This window comes from Zingiber officinale, chromosome 5A, assembly GCF_018446385.1.
Source record: "Zingiber officinale cultivar Zhangliang chromosome 5A, Zo_v1.1, whole genome shotgun sequence".
In the NCBI taxonomy this organism is placed as follows: Eukaryota; Viridiplantae; Streptophyta; class Magnoliopsida; order Zingiberales; family Zingiberaceae; genus Zingiber; species Zingiber officinale.
Genome location: NC_055994.1, coordinates 95,186,413 through 95,201,553, shown reverse-complemented (window position 1 = coordinate 95,201,553; position 15,141 = coordinate 95,186,413). Strand labels below are relative to the sequence as shown.

The 15,141-nt window shown below is 45.6% G+C and overlaps 2 protein-coding genes across 2 annotated transcripts; one reads left to right on the top strand and one right to left on the bottom strand.

Annotated features, from left to right (window-relative positions):
• Positions 1-761: 761 nt before the first annotated feature.
• LOC121981085 (probable sugar phosphate/phosphate translocator At4g32390) lies at positions 762-2,266 on the top strand. Its single transcript, XM_042533430.1, has one exon. It carries the CDS (start codon positions 917-919, stop codon positions 1,997-1,999), a length of 1,083 nt encoding a protein of 360 aa, XP_042389364.1. The 5' UTR covers positions 762-916; the 3' UTR covers positions 2,000-2,266.
• Positions 2,267-12,698: 10,432 nt separating this feature from the next.
• LOC121981078 lies at positions 12,699-15,095 on the bottom strand. Its single transcript, XM_042533420.1, has 2 exons — positions 14,964-15,095; positions 12,699-14,854 (listed from the first exon to the last, which is right to left on the bottom strand). The coding sequence occupies exon 2, from the start codon at positions 14,851-14,853 to the stop codon at positions 12,805-12,807; it is 2,049 nt and encodes a 682-aa protein (XP_042389354.1). The 5' UTR covers position 14,854; positions 14,964-15,095; the 3' UTR covers positions 12,699-12,804.
• Positions 15,096-15,141: the final 46 nt, after the last annotated feature.

Here is a 15,141-nt window from a genome sequence, read left to right as displayed (position 1 = left end):
TAAACAAGAACAAAGGTCTATTCACTCTTACAAACATTTTTCGTAAAGACACTGATGCAACTTGTACTCACCAAGACTGAACATGACCATCAAAAGTCCTGCATCAGACAGCAATGACATTGACCTTCTTGCAGTCATTTCGGTTTTGAACTTCAACTGGAGTTCAACTATCTGAAGAAGACAAGCGACAGATGATACCGATGAGACTCGAGTACGTGTTCCAGTTTCTGATCAGGGCCGGGTTAGCAGGCGTGATCAATATGAGCCTGCTTTGCGAGGCTCTGCCTGTCTGTGCCTGTTCGGCTGTTCCTCAGGCTGAAGTCGTCGTTACATACACATCGTAAGGCATCATAGTTGACAAAGTTCACAAAATTTAAACGACAAGTGAACAAGGAAGACTTGCTTGCAGCCACACAAACTAAGGTGTTGAGATATGAAGCTAAGCTTTGTCCCTTTAGATTCTTTCCAGAAGTCAAAAAAAGGAGGCCAACAATAACAAAAGTTGGATTCTCTCCCTGTCAAAGAGTTGCCATTCTTATGCCTCCATGCCTTAGAAAATTAAATCCAAATAATTATTTAATATTATTATAATATCTAAAAAAAATATGATTAAATGTGCATTAAATTGCCACGTCTGTCTAAAATCGTGAATTTATTTTTTAAAAATCTAAAATTGGAAAGGGTGTAGTAGTAATTTTGATAAACTTCAGGGGGGGGAGCAACTGGAAGTTTCTCTCAATTAAATACTTCCGCGCACCCAGATCTACACCGTCGCCCACTTCCATTTCTGCTTCTCGAAGACCAGGTCTCGTTCCTTCTCTCTCGCCTCAGATCCAGTCATCCTCCCACCTTCTCTTCCCTTTCGCGATCGCCTTCGCCATTTACGCCGGGTAAGAGCGGAGGAGCAGCAGCAGGCATGGGAGGCAAAGAGGGCAACGGCGGTGCCGGCGGCGGGGTAGGGATCATGGCGGCGGAGGGGGTGGTGCGCAAGGTGCTCCTCGCCTACGCCTACGTCGCGATCTGGATCTTCCTCAGCTTCACCGTGATCGTGTACAATAAGTACATCTTGGATCCCAAGATGTACAACTGGCCCTTTCCGATCAGCCTCACCATGATCCATATGGCCTTCTGCTCCTCCATCGCCTTCCTCCTCATCCGCGTCCTCCGCCTCGTGGAGCCGCCGTCTTCGCCGTCGATGACCCGCGACCTGTATGTCGCGTCCGTCGTCCCCATCGGCGCCCTCTACTCCCTCTCCCTCTGGTTTTCCAACTCCGCCTACATCTACCTCTCCGTCTCCTTCATCCAGATGCTCAAAGCCCTAATGCCGGTCGCCGTCTACTCCATCGGCGTCCTCCTCAACAAGGAGTCCTACAAGAGCTCCTCCATGCTCAACATGCTCTCCATCTCCTTCGGCGTCGCCATCGCCGCCTATGGCGAGGCCCGATTCGACGCCTGGGGCGTCACACTCCAGCTCGGCGCCGTCGCGTTCGAGGCCACTCGCCTCGTTCTCATCCAGATCTTGCTCACCTCCAAAGGGATCTCCCTCAACCCGATCACCTCCCTCTACTACGTCGCCCCTTGCTGTTTTGTCTTCCTCCTCCTTCCCTGGTCCTTCATCGAGTTGCCCCTCCTCCGCGGTCAGGCCGCCTTCCGCCCCGATCTTCTCGTCTTCGGCACCAACTCCCTCTGCGCCTTCGCCCTCAACCTCGCCGTCTTCCTGCTTGTCGGGAAGACCTCTGCGCTCACCATGAACGTCGCCGGCGTCGTCAAGGACTGGCTCCTCATTGCCTTCTCCTGGTCCGTCATCCGCGACAGAGTTACCCCCATCAACCTCTTCGGCTACGGCGTCGCCTTCCTCGGCGTTGCCTACTACAACCACGCCAAGCTGCAGGCTCTCAAGGCCAAGGAGACGCAGAAGAAAGCTCAACAGGCCGATGAGGAAGCCGGGAAACTCCTCGGGGAGATGAAAGGTGATCGTAACAGCAACTCTGGATCTTGATCGATGCCATGTGATCTCCTATCTATCTACTTTTTATTAGCTTTCTTTGCCGTATGCTTCTCATTTCAGATTGATAAGCTCTTATTTAGATACGCAGACGCAGGCCAATACTTCATGCATTAATAATGCAATTCTACTCCTTTTTTTTAGTTACTTTTAAAAAAAAATTAATTATGGTTGCAATTTAGGACACATCCTTAAGTTTAATCGACTCTTGTACTAGATCCAACTACTTTCAAGTAATGGTGATAAAAGTTTATTTCTTCACTTGTTTGAGCCATGACAACTTGTTAACTTCTGTTAATCCATCAGTTTTCTTATTTTGAGGATATGCATGAGTTCTGTGATTCATTTGTTTAATTATTCCATGTGTGGCCATGATTGGAAACAAAGAAAAGGCAAGAGTATGAAACATGTCCTAATGTCATTTGTTGATGAATGAGGAGTCGAGTATGAAACTCCATGTTAATTCTATCATCCTTTTGCTCAAATTAGAGTAGAGTGTTGAGTCTTTGCACAATTTTTTGGTAAGCAATACGTTGTACAAAGTTAGATTCAAGGTCGTATTTGAGTTGCATTGATTCTGATGATAATTTTGAATCTTAACCAATTAATCGTTTCCAAATTCAAGTTCTTCAGATCCACTCGGATTTTATTTTCATTCATATAAAATTAAATTTTCTTTTTCCATTCATTCATGGTCTGTGTTATTGTCTCGACAGATTAATTTACTGTCTAATATACATTTTCAATTTTTATTTTTGCCCTATATGTATTAGTATGACATCGTATTATATATGAAATATAATATACCTTATAAATTCTTTTTTGGATTTAAAGTCTTGAGTAAGATATTGATGCACTACATTACATCCTAATTAATCAACTAGAGAAGACTCTTTCTCGCTCGAAAATTGGAGTCAACTAGCAAGCCCCATAAAAGGTCATTTGCTTTCAAAATTATCAAACAAAAAAAAAACAAAAATTACTCTTGCCTTACTAAATTTAAAGAGGCATTCAGCATCGTCGACTGAAAGGTGGCGCTAAGATGGAAATATTAGTAAATAATTAAATCATATTGTTTCGATATGATACTCTTCGAAAACTAAGTCAGATGAATAGTAAAATAAAATAATTGAAATATTAATCGAATTATGATATTCCAGAGGAGTATATATTGAGATGACTTGATTGTCCTTTGATCAATGTTGTCTGTAGTCAGCGATCGGATTATCTCGGTATCTGGTATCCCGATATTCCAGACAGATCCAACGAATATATAAAAAATAGGTTAACACGTATAATAATGAAATGTGTATAGAATAAGAATGGAAAACGTATCCTGGCCTAAGGATGAGTTGATCGAGATGTTGCTCATGTTGCCCTGACTTGGAAGGGTAGATGACTCTGAATAGGCTGGAGAGTTGGATCTGACGACGTGGAGCCGAACTCAATGGCACGAAACCGGATGCGACATTGGTACGTAGATCGGGATAAGACATACAAACTGGATCGGGTTGGAACACAATGCACAGGCATGATCGACGTGGAGGCCGGAACACCACGGAAGAGAAAAGATCGGCGACCTACGACAATCGTGAGTACTAAGGGCGACGACCGCCTCCGGAGATGGCATGTGAAGATGGTTACTATAGCAAGGTTGTGCCAACGATGGCCAACTGTGAATGAAGGGGCTGGCGTGGTAGCTTACTGCGATAGCGACAGCCGACGAAGGCAACGAGAGGGAAACAACTACGGTGTACGTCGCGAAGCGATGGGGACTGCGTCGCCCTCATGAAGCTACTGCTTGCGCGAGGTGGGGCGACATCCGGTCTATCCTGTAACGATGGTTGCGTAAAGAGGAGGAGAAGAAGAAGAGGAGACGGTCAGAATGCCCCCTCATCTCTACTTGCCACATCACAAGCCTCTCCTTCAATCTAATCGAAGGATGCGCAAGTCCGACTGACTAGACCAAGTCGTATAACGTAAAGTGCAATCCCTCCTGAATGTAGAGTCATATCGCTAGTCTTGTCGTATAATGTTGAAGGAGTAGTTATGGCGATGCCGAGTTGAACAGGGAATATAAAGCCGAGCAGGCGACTGAGCAAATGTTGAAAGGGCGATCGATCGAATAAAGGTGTGCCAAGCTGAGCGACGTAAGGAATGTCGAGCTGAGTGACGTAAGAAATAATGCCAAGTGTATGCCAAGTAAGCGATCGGTCGAATGCCGAGGGAGACCGAGTGATATCGAGAAGACGGTCGGACGATGTTGAGCAGAGCGATCGGACGATTATACAAATGCCAAGTAAGAAGTAAAAAATAGGTGTCATCCGAGCAACGAATGCGGGGCAAAGTGATAAGTGAGGCATGAGCGGTGAGTGTCGGGCAAAGCGATAAGTGAGACATGAGCGGTGAGTGCCAGGTAGAGCAGTACGTGAAACACGCACGGTGAGTGTAAGATAGAACAACTGTTAAGATAGGTACCTGTCATGGGATTTATCCCAATCGGGGAAACAATGGGTCGTATGAGCAATGCACGCTTATAACTCGCTTTTAGGCGGGAGTCTGGGAACCCAACCAAGAGAGTATCATCGAATGGGCAGTCGAATGGAATCAAGCAGCTACAAAGAGGATGGGAGCAAAGCCTAGCGAACGACCAAGAAAATACTGGTCGAGCAATAGGGAGAATGCCGAGCGGGTGGAAAGATGATGAACAAGCGGTGTCGAGCGCGCGACTGAGAAAATGCTGATCGGGCAATCAGGAGAGCGCCGAGTGGGTGGAAAGACAATGAACTGGCACACGATTGAGAAAATGCCGATCGGGCAATCGGGAGAACACTGAGCGGCTGGAAAGATGATGAACAAGCGGTGTCGAGCACATGACTAAGAAAATGTCGACCGGGTAATCGGGAGAATATCGAGCAGGTGGAAAGACGATGGGCGAGCAGTGCCGAGCGCGCGACTGAGAAAATACCGACCGAGCAATCGGGAGAATACCGAGCAGGTGGAAAGACGATGGGCGAGCAGTGCTGAGTGTGCAACTAAGAAAATACCGATCGAGCAATCAGGAGAACACCAAGCAGGTGAAAAGATGATGGCCGAGCGGTGTCGAGCATGCAATCGAGAGAATACCGACCGGGCAATCGGGAGAATGTCGAGCGGATGGAAAGACGATGGGTGAGCGGCGTCGAGCGTGCGACCGAGAAAATGTCAATCGAGCAATCGGGAGAACACCGAGCAGGTGGAAAGATGATGGGCGAGCAGTGCCGAGCACGCGACCGAAAAAATGCCAACCGAACAATTGGGAGAACACCGAGCAAGTGGAAAGATGATGGGTGAGATGTGTCGAGCGTGTGACCGAGAGAATATCGACCGGGCAATTAGGAGAATGCCAAGCAGATGGAAAGACGATGGGAGAGCAGCGTCGAGCGTGCAACCGAGAAAATGTCGACCGAGCAATCGAGAGAACATTGAGCAGGTGGAAAGACGATGGGCGAGCAGTGTCGAGCGTGCGATCGAGAGAATATCGATCGGACAATCGAGAGAATGTTGAGCAGATGGAAAGACGATGGGCGAGCGGTGTCGAGTGTGCGATCGAGAAAATGTCGATGGAGCGACAGAAAATCGAGATCGAGCGATCGAAAAATGACGACCGGACGACCGTAAAATGCGACCAAATGACCGCAAGGATGTCGAGTAGGCGCAAAGCTCGTGTGCTCAGCGAGCTGAGTCAAGCGCAGATCCCGAGGGATCAAAAGGCACAACCTCGCTGCACCAAATGGGCGTGAAGCCCATGAGATCGAAGACGAATGCAAGAGGGGCAAAGCCGAGGAGCCGAGTGGGCGCAAACCCCGTGAGCCTAGTGGCGAGTGGGGCGAGTGCTAACTGAGCGACAAGTGCCAAGCAGAGGAGCGAGTGAAACATGAACGGTGAGTGCCAAGCAGAGGAGCAAAACTTGACCAACTAGTCGTTGTGCCCGACCGAAAGGTCGTTGGTCGCAAGAGTATGCTCACTTATAACTCGAGCTAGGGCGAGAGTCTAGAAAGTCAACCGAGAGGTCGTTGGTCGCGAGAGCATGCTCGCTTATAACTCGCACTGGGGTGAGAGTATGGAAAGTTGATCGAGAGGTTGTTGGTCGCGAGAACATGCTTGCTTATAAATCGCATTAGGACGAGAGTTTGGAAAGCCAACCGGGAGGTCGTTGGCGATACTTCGGTCTGAGACCTGTGAGAATACTCTGGTTCAAGACCAGTGATGATAGCTCGACCCCAAACGGGGAAGATTGAGCCCTGAAGAGGACGTATCGATAGAGGTACTCCGATCAAAGATCGATAGCGATACTCTGGTGCGAGATCTGTGGCGATAGCTCGACCTCTAACGAGGGAGGAGAAGCCTTGAAGTCCATAGAAGCGGAGCCTGTAGCAAGTGATGTCGACCGGCTGAGGATCTGACTTGATCCCACGACTCCCAAATGCCCGTGAAGTCAGGGAGAGAAATAGTGTCAATCTCTTGACTCCCAAATGCCCGCGAAGTCAGAGAGAGAATAATCTGAATCCTGACCGTCAAAAAGAGTTAAGCCCATAGCAATATAAGGGAGCAGAGCCCGTAACAATAGAAGGAAGCAAAGTGCCGTGGATAGAGGGTGCAGAGCCTGTAGACGTAAGAAGATGCAAAACCTCATAGGTGGAGGATGTAGAGAATATAGTAGCAATAGAGTGCAGAGCCCCATGGATGGAGAGTGCAGAGCCTGTAGCAATAAGAGAATGCAGAGCCCCATGGTGAAGGGTGCATAACCTATAACACGCCTAATCGGGGAGATGGGCCCCTAGTCCTTGATAGGGGAGTAAGGCCCCTAGCCTATAATCAATGAGCAAGGGCCCTCGATCCTGATCAGGAAGTTGTACTGTAAGTCTCTGATCGAGGAGTTGTGTCCCTATTATCTGATCGAGAAGTTGTGCCCCTAATGTCTGATCGGGGAGTTGTACCCCTAGTGTTCGATCAAAGATCTAGGGCCCTAGTTTTTTATCAAGGGACTAGGATCTTATTCTCTTATCAGACTGTAAAAAGGGAGCAAAGCCCGTAACGTACCTGATCGATGAGTCGTACCAACCAGCTGAGGATATGTCTCGGTCCCTCGACTCCTGAATACCCATGGAGTCGGGGAAAAATATAATGGAAAAATTAACTTGTCGGCCAGCTGAAGCTCCAAGTCAATCCCTCAACTCCCTAATACCCTTGGAGTGAGGGGAGAAGGTAATATGTTCGTCAAGATCCTCCGAGACTGTGATAATGACAAAGAACCTTCTGACGTCATCCATCTTCACGTTCCAGAATAGGTGGAGAAGATTCTCAGAGACGACGCGAAATTGATCCTGTCCGGAAACTGAGTTAGACGGGTCGTTGAGTGAAGTGGCTGGAATGTTGACCGAATTATGATGTCCCGGAGGGGAGTATGCTGAGATGGCTTCTATATTGACCAAGTTATCAAAAGTCCTCTGGTTAAGGCTACCTATAGCCAGCGACCGGGTCGCTCCGGTCTCTGATACCCCGATGCTCGAGGCAAATCCAATGAATATATAAGAAATAGGTTAAGACGTATAATAATGAAATGTGTATAGAATAAGAATGGAGAATGTACCCTGACCCAGGAGGGTGCCCTCTGGTGGATCGATGAGCTGGTCAGAATGCTGCTCGTGTTGCCCTGACCCGGAAGGATAGATGACTCTAAACAAGTTGGAGAGCTGGATTTGACGATGCGGAGCCGGATGCAGTGGCACGAAATTGGATACGATCTCGACACGTAGACTGGGATAAGACATTGGCATGTAAGTCGAGATAAGACATACAAACTGGATCGGGGTTGGAACACAACACACAGGCTTGATCGACGTGGAGGCAGGAACACCACGGAAGCAGAAAGATCAGCGACCTAAGACAACCGTGAGTACTAAGCGCGACGACTGTCGCTGGAGATGTCATGTGAAGACCGCTATTGCAGCAGAGCTATGCCGACGATGGTCAACTGTGAACAGAGGAGTTGGCATGGTAGCTTACTGCGATAGCGGCAGCCGGCAAAGGCAACGAGAGGGAAACGACTACGGCGTACGTCACGAAGTGATGGGGATGGCGTCGCCCTCATGAAGCTGCTGCTTGTGCGAGGTGGGGCAACATCGGGTCTATCCTGTAACGGTGGCTGTGTAAAGAGGAGGAGGAGGAGAAGAGGAGACAACCCACAGCAGAGGCGGTCTGTTGAGCGATGACGAGGGCAGTGGGCTGTCGACGTGCTGGCGAGCTCAGGAGGAGGTTGCTGTAGGTGACGGCGAAGGTCGCCTGGGCCGACAGCGATGCTCTACGATGGCGTCGGCCTGGAGAAGGAAGTGCTGCGTGAGCAAGGAAGAGAAAGAGAGCCCAACGACTTGCGTTAGGCCTCGTGCGTGAGAGCGAGGGGTTGCTGCTAGCGTTGGAGGTTGCGAAGGTGTCGTGGTGTTGTGATGCTAGTGGCGTCATGAACGAAAGGTGGCACCAGTCCGAAGGCCTTGGTGGCTAAGAGGCGTTAGTGTTGCTGCAGGCGGGTAGGCGACGAGGCAGCTAAGGCCTACCTACTGTGGTGGCGGCACCCGAAACCAGCCCCTCCTCCCCTATGTGTGAGGAGTCGAACGAGGCATCGACGGGCGTGGCTGCGGTGGTCGCTGGGGTAAAGGAAGAAAGAGAGTAGAGGAGTAGGGGAGTGGTAAATCGCCGGCGACAAGGGAGAAGGTGACACCGTCAGTGGCGTCGTTTGTCCTGGATCGCGGTGGCCTGGAGCGACGAAGAGATGGCGGCTTGGAGGCGATCACCATCGGCGGGCGTCGCTTGCTAGTGGCGGCGAGAGACGAAGAAGAAGCCCTCTCCCTCTCCTTTTCGTGGTGGTGGCAGCGTGAAAACGTAGAAGAAGAGAACGTCACACCCCTCTTCACCCAAACCTGATGAAAATAATTGGATCGCTTCTTATAGATTCGCTGAGAATTATTCTAATATAGTTCATGGCCTATTAGAACTAGAAGGCGCTCTATTAGGATCCTCACGGACAGAAAAAGATTGCAGTCAGTTTGATAATAATCGAGTGATATTACTTCTTCGGTCTGAACCAAGGAATTAGTTAGATATGATTCAAAACTATGAAAAATACGAATCGAAGTTTGAAGAAGAGGAAGAGGACATCAATCCACAACAGGTGGAGGAGAATTTATTCAATCACATAATTTAGGCTCCTAGAATATGACGCCCTTGGACCAATCTATTTGATTGTATTGAAAGACCCACTGAATTGGGATTTCCCTATCGGGCCGGATCATTTCAGGGCAAGCAGAGCATTTATCATGAAGAGGAGGAGTTCTTGCAAAGGAGAACCATGCAGTGTCAGACACTAAATAGATTTTGCAAAGAATAAGACTTTTTTCGAATAAGCCAATTCATTTGGGACTTAGAGCGAAGCACCCACGCAAGCAGGTGTGGACGAAGCGGAAGCGAGAATGTCGGCTTGAGTAATGCCAACATTGGTGAGAATCCAATGCCCCGAAAACCTAAGGGTTCCTCCGCAAGGTTCGTCCACGGAGGGTGAGTCAGGGCCTAAGATCAAGCCGAAAGGTGTAGTCGATAGGCAACAGGCGAATATTCCTGTACTACTCCTTGTTGGTCCCGAGGGACGGAGGAGGGTAAGTTAGCCGAAGGATGGTTATCTGTTCAAGGATGCAAGGTGACCTTGCTTTTTCAGGGTAAGAAAGGGTAGAGGAAATGCCTCGAGCCAATGTCCGAGTACGAGGCACTACGACGCGGAAGTAACCCATGCCATACTCCCAGGAAAAGCTCGGGCAATCTTCAACAAAAGGATACCTATACCCGAAACCGACACTAGTGGGTAGATAGAGAATACCTAGGGACGCGAGACAACTCTCTCTAAGGAACTCGATAAAATAGCCCCATAATTTCGGAAGAAAGGGTGCCTCTTTACATAAACAATGTCCTAATAAAATGGACTTGCGTCAAACAACTAGAATACCCCCTCATCTCTACTTGCCACATCATTGTACATATAAAAATATATAAAATAATATGAATTTATAATATTTTCAAAAAAATAAATAATTTTAGACAATTTAAAATTCTAAAATTAAATTAAACAATATAAAATTAAAAAAATAAATCAGATTAAGTTGAATTTAGGGTTAAATATTCTATAAGAGAGATTGACACGAATAAATTATTTTTTTTTCAAACTAATCCATCTATTTTTTTTAATAAAAATGAAATAAATAAAATATCAATTAATTTAGTTAAAAATTAAATTAATTAAAATTTTTAAATAAGGATAGAATCCAAAGATTTAATCAAATCAAAATTGAATTTTTCGTTTTGTTTTTTTTACTAACAAGATTTATCAATTCAATTTTTATATTTCAATTTAAATAAATAAGAATTTTTAAAATTAAAATAACTGATTAAATTAATTTTATTTGAAAAAAATAAAATACCAAAATAACCTAACTAAATTTTTAAATACAATAAATTTAATCAAATTTTTGTTCACCCTTCTGATAGATTGAACCATGCATATATTTGTAACAGTAAAAGACAAGATATATTTTTCAAACAACTCAGAATTCAATTTTCACACGACGCATATCGTTATAGAACTACAAATAAAACTAAAATGCCACACAGTACTTCATGAAATTACTTGGTGGATGAAAATAGGATCAGATCTAAATACCTAATATTAAAAAAAACAAAAAAAAAAAAGTTCCACATGCTCGTCGATGAATGAAACAATATTAATGGATTGCCAGATCTAAATACCTAATATTAATTCCACATGCTCGTCGATGAATGAAACAATATTAACACTCATGCTGACCGACAAGCACAGCTTGAAAGTTTAAACCTACAACGCTAAGAACCTGGCAAGAAAAATCATCACCTACAACGCTAAGAACCTGGCAAGAAAAATCATCACGTTCAGATTCGCACAAGTAAACAACCTTGAATGGGCAGCTGAACAACTACCTTAGCAGCCACAGGCCCACAGTTATTGCAAATAGGTACACACACCTGCTCACTCATTTACAACTTGATTCATTCATAAGGCAAGATCAAAGTCTTGGAGAAGAAAAATAAATAAACAAAACATTTACCAGCTGCAACAAGTATAGCATCCAAATCTAGATACAACTTCATTCATTCTCTCACAAATATTATAGGACAAGAAAAATTACTACTAAATTTTACATCAAAGATTATTATCCTATGTCATGTTTGGCTCGAAGGGCGACAAGAATAATATGCATACTTGCTGCTGCATTAGCTCATGCCAGGCTGAATGAACTCACAAGTGAATGGAAAAGATCTAGAGCCACCAAAACAATTTCATTTTAGAACAAGCAATATCATTTTGGCATTGGCTACCAGAAGATCTCCATTCCTTTTATCTGTCAATGAAATCTCAATCCATATATATAATAAGAGGATATGGTATCAAGCGAAACAATTGCCTCGCTTTCAGACCTTTCATCGGTGAAGAATACATTTGTTAGTAAGATTTCAGAAGATAAAAAGGAAATTGATTGAAAGGAAACTTTCAACTTTGAAGAATGGTCTCAATGTGTCAGGCTCCCTCTAGTTCAGTGGTTTTTTGAGAATCCAATTGGAAAAGGTTTTGATTCATAGAATATATTTAAGCCCAAAATTTACATCAACTAATATATGAGTTTTGGTTAAACTTCCATAATAAACTGCAGTGGCTGTGGTACCATGACAAATAAACTTCCATGATAGACTGAATTCTAGTGCCAACTATTTCTTTATTGAAAATATTCAGTTTAGGATTATTATTGTCACTGACCAGCTATAGACAGAACTAGAGCAATCATAAAGAAGGTACTAATATTAAATATAAATGAATCAACAGTGGCGAGTTATTTCCTATAGAGGCAACCATCAAGAACAAACTAAGTTTTTATATGTTCTTCAGTATTATATCTGCTTCATTTTAGCCGAAACTTATTCATTTGGCACTGGATCCAACACGAACTTACTTTGAATTTAAGCAGGCATAAACAACTTGCATATTAATCATGCAGCTTGCATATATTTCGACAATAAATAACAGAGTCAACAATTCAAGGTGGCTGTAAGGATTGTATCCATTCACAGACCGCTAAAAGTTCCCAACAAACATCCAGACTAAGCAGCCCACATATGCAGGATCATAACTGAGGTGGTAAAAACACAGATGTAGTAAAAGAGAGGAAAAAAATATGAAATAATTCAAAGAAATAGATTGCCTAACTATAATGGAAATTATGGCACACAAAGGGATCAATCGTGAGATAACATAGATTTCCTTCTGTTGTAGCACCGAACCATGTCACATGTGAACTAGTTGATAGGCATGAAGTCTATGAATCTAGGAGAGACCATTCAAGCGGGTAACAGGCGTTAGCACAAGTTTCTTTCCAGCCATAAACTCAGTGTATCAATAGCATATCAAACCTATTCCAGTTTATTGCAAATTGCTATGGCAACAATCATTAATGCCCATCACTTGGCAGCATTATCATAGAATATTTTCAAGGAAAACAAATCTAAAAGCTTCTAAGTTCCATGTATGATTAGTCTCAAAATTTGGTGGTAGGAGAACTATAACGTTCATGATGAAAAGAACTAACAAGTATTCACGATGAAAATATTCTGATGACAATATTGGTATATACAAAAAGGATTCCAAGTGAAGTATGGACAAAAAAGTTGCGAATAGAGCATGAAATTGGTTACAAGTGCACCTCAGCTACTGGTTCTAATTCCATTGCTCTGGCCTCTATCACAGCAATTTCTTCCTTGAGCAGTTTAATCTGCATTTCAAGAGCAGATTCTTCAGCTTTCATCATGATACGCTTTTCTAGTTCTTGTTCCAGTTTCATCTTTGCTTCATCAGAAACAGAATTCATTCCAGGTTGCAATGGGACTAGGTATTCGAAAACTGACCCAAAACTATTTCTTTGATTAAAATCTCCCATCATTGGCTTGTCCTCATTGATCGGTGCATCGACTACAGTTGCTTCAGATGTTCCAGATTTTACAGATTGAGAAATCTCAGAATTATGTCTAATTTTGTCAACACAATCGCTTGAAGGGTTGAGGCACACATGCTCCTTTTCTTTTGTCATAGACAAATGAAAGTTTTCAGATTCAGTAGCACTCGATTGAAGGTTCTCTGATTCTACACTATCATTCTCACCAGAAACTGAATTATTCCCATAAGCAAGACAATCAGAAAGCATGGCATCGTAGAACTCTTGCAATTTTCTCTTCTTTGTACTTGGAAAAGTTTGGAGTTTCTTCATCTTCTTTTCTGGAACAACTACTATTTGACTATCCTTCATATCCTCCATGGATGGTTGCAGTTGAATGTCGGTTTCGACTAACTTACTTCCTGAAGGAATGCATTGTTTCCACCAAATTGAGTACTGTAGTGTGATGCTAGACTTGCAAAATTGTGCAGGGATATAAAAAGCAACATTTCTGGAAGTGATATCGTAAGTCCCCCAAGCAATTTCCCATGTCGAATTATAACGAGGAAAGTGGCAAGGTAAATCCTGATCCAATCCAAACTGCATCGCCACGCGATGAGGCAGATACTGCTCGACACAGTCTACCCCAACAAGCTCAGCAACCTTTAAACACTGTGCAAATGTTCGAACCTCTTCGTTCTTTGCTTCTTCACCTCGAACCCACACACCATCATCTCTGTAGAAAGACGGCCTGGTCCAATTCTCCAGGGTAATGGTATATGGGCGCCAGAGAAAATTCGATGACTCCAAAACTTGAACAACAAGAGAGAAATCTGACTTCTTACCCACATCATGCCACCTTGCTATCCTAGGTTCGCCATTATCGATCAGGTTCTGCTTATCTGGCCTCAAAGCCAAGAAATGCTCCCACAACCAGACCTGGAGGTAATCTAAAGGCGCCCACAAAACCAAAGGGTCGGCCTTTTGGCTGGTTTGAAAGACAAGGTACTCATTGGCAAGCCTCAAGTCCCGGTAGAAGCTAGCTAGAACAGAAGGGCCTAGGGCAATCCTTATTCCCCGTGCCAAACGAACAGCAATGGGAAGCATGTGCTGCTTCACGGTTTTGATCGGAGGACCAGGAAACACGAACCGGGACAGCCACAGCGCCAAGAACGCGACATGCTCCAGGTCACCGCCGTCCCCTTCGATGAAATGCCTCATCCATGCGCTTTGATCCGCTTTCTTGCTGGTGCTTCGATTGAACGTCCGGTGCTCCCTTATCATCCTCTGCTCGATCTCCGCGAGCTCCCCAGACAAGGATCCCCTGACGGGCTCTCCGAGCACGGGGAGCCCACCGAGAACCATCATGTCTTCCAAGGTCACAGTGGCCTCCCCCCAGGGGAACACGAATGTGCTGGTCTCCCCGCACCAATAGGCGGCCACCCCCAAAATCGCCGCGTAGTCTCGCTTGATCTTGTAAGTAGAGACCACAACGGCATTCAGGATGCCGGCTCTCTCCCACAGATCGCCGTAACGGGGACGGAGCTTGTCGACCCAGTCGCCCCACTTGCGCAAGGGGCTGCCCCAGCCCCGGAACAGCACCTTGGACTCGCGGAGATGATCCAAGGAGACATTTTTACACACGGAAGGAGCGAATGGGGGAGCGCTGACCTTTTCGCCGGGGTTGTGGCCGAGGAAAAAGGCGACCCTCTTGTCGATCGGATCGTCGGTGTGGTGGGGCGATTCCGGCACCATCTCCGCCTCGCGCTCCGCCACCAGCAGGATCTCATCGTCCCGCGGATCGTCCATCCTGCGATCGAATCCAAAAGGGAGAGGGGGAAAGGAAGGCGAAAGGGAGGGATTAGAAGGGTTTTCGGTGGATGCGTCGTCTGGGACCTGGCGTGGTGGGTGTGCCTTACCAACTGGGGACGTGGGGGGAGAGCGCGGTGGTGCTGAAGCAGGTCGCCACTTGCCCTGCAGGGCAGTTTCGATCTCGACCGTGGCACAAATGGCGTGATAAGGGGCGATGCGTTGAACGCTTTTTCCCACTTCCCGAGATTGGCTCCCAATTTGCTTTAAATGGATGGGACGGTCCGA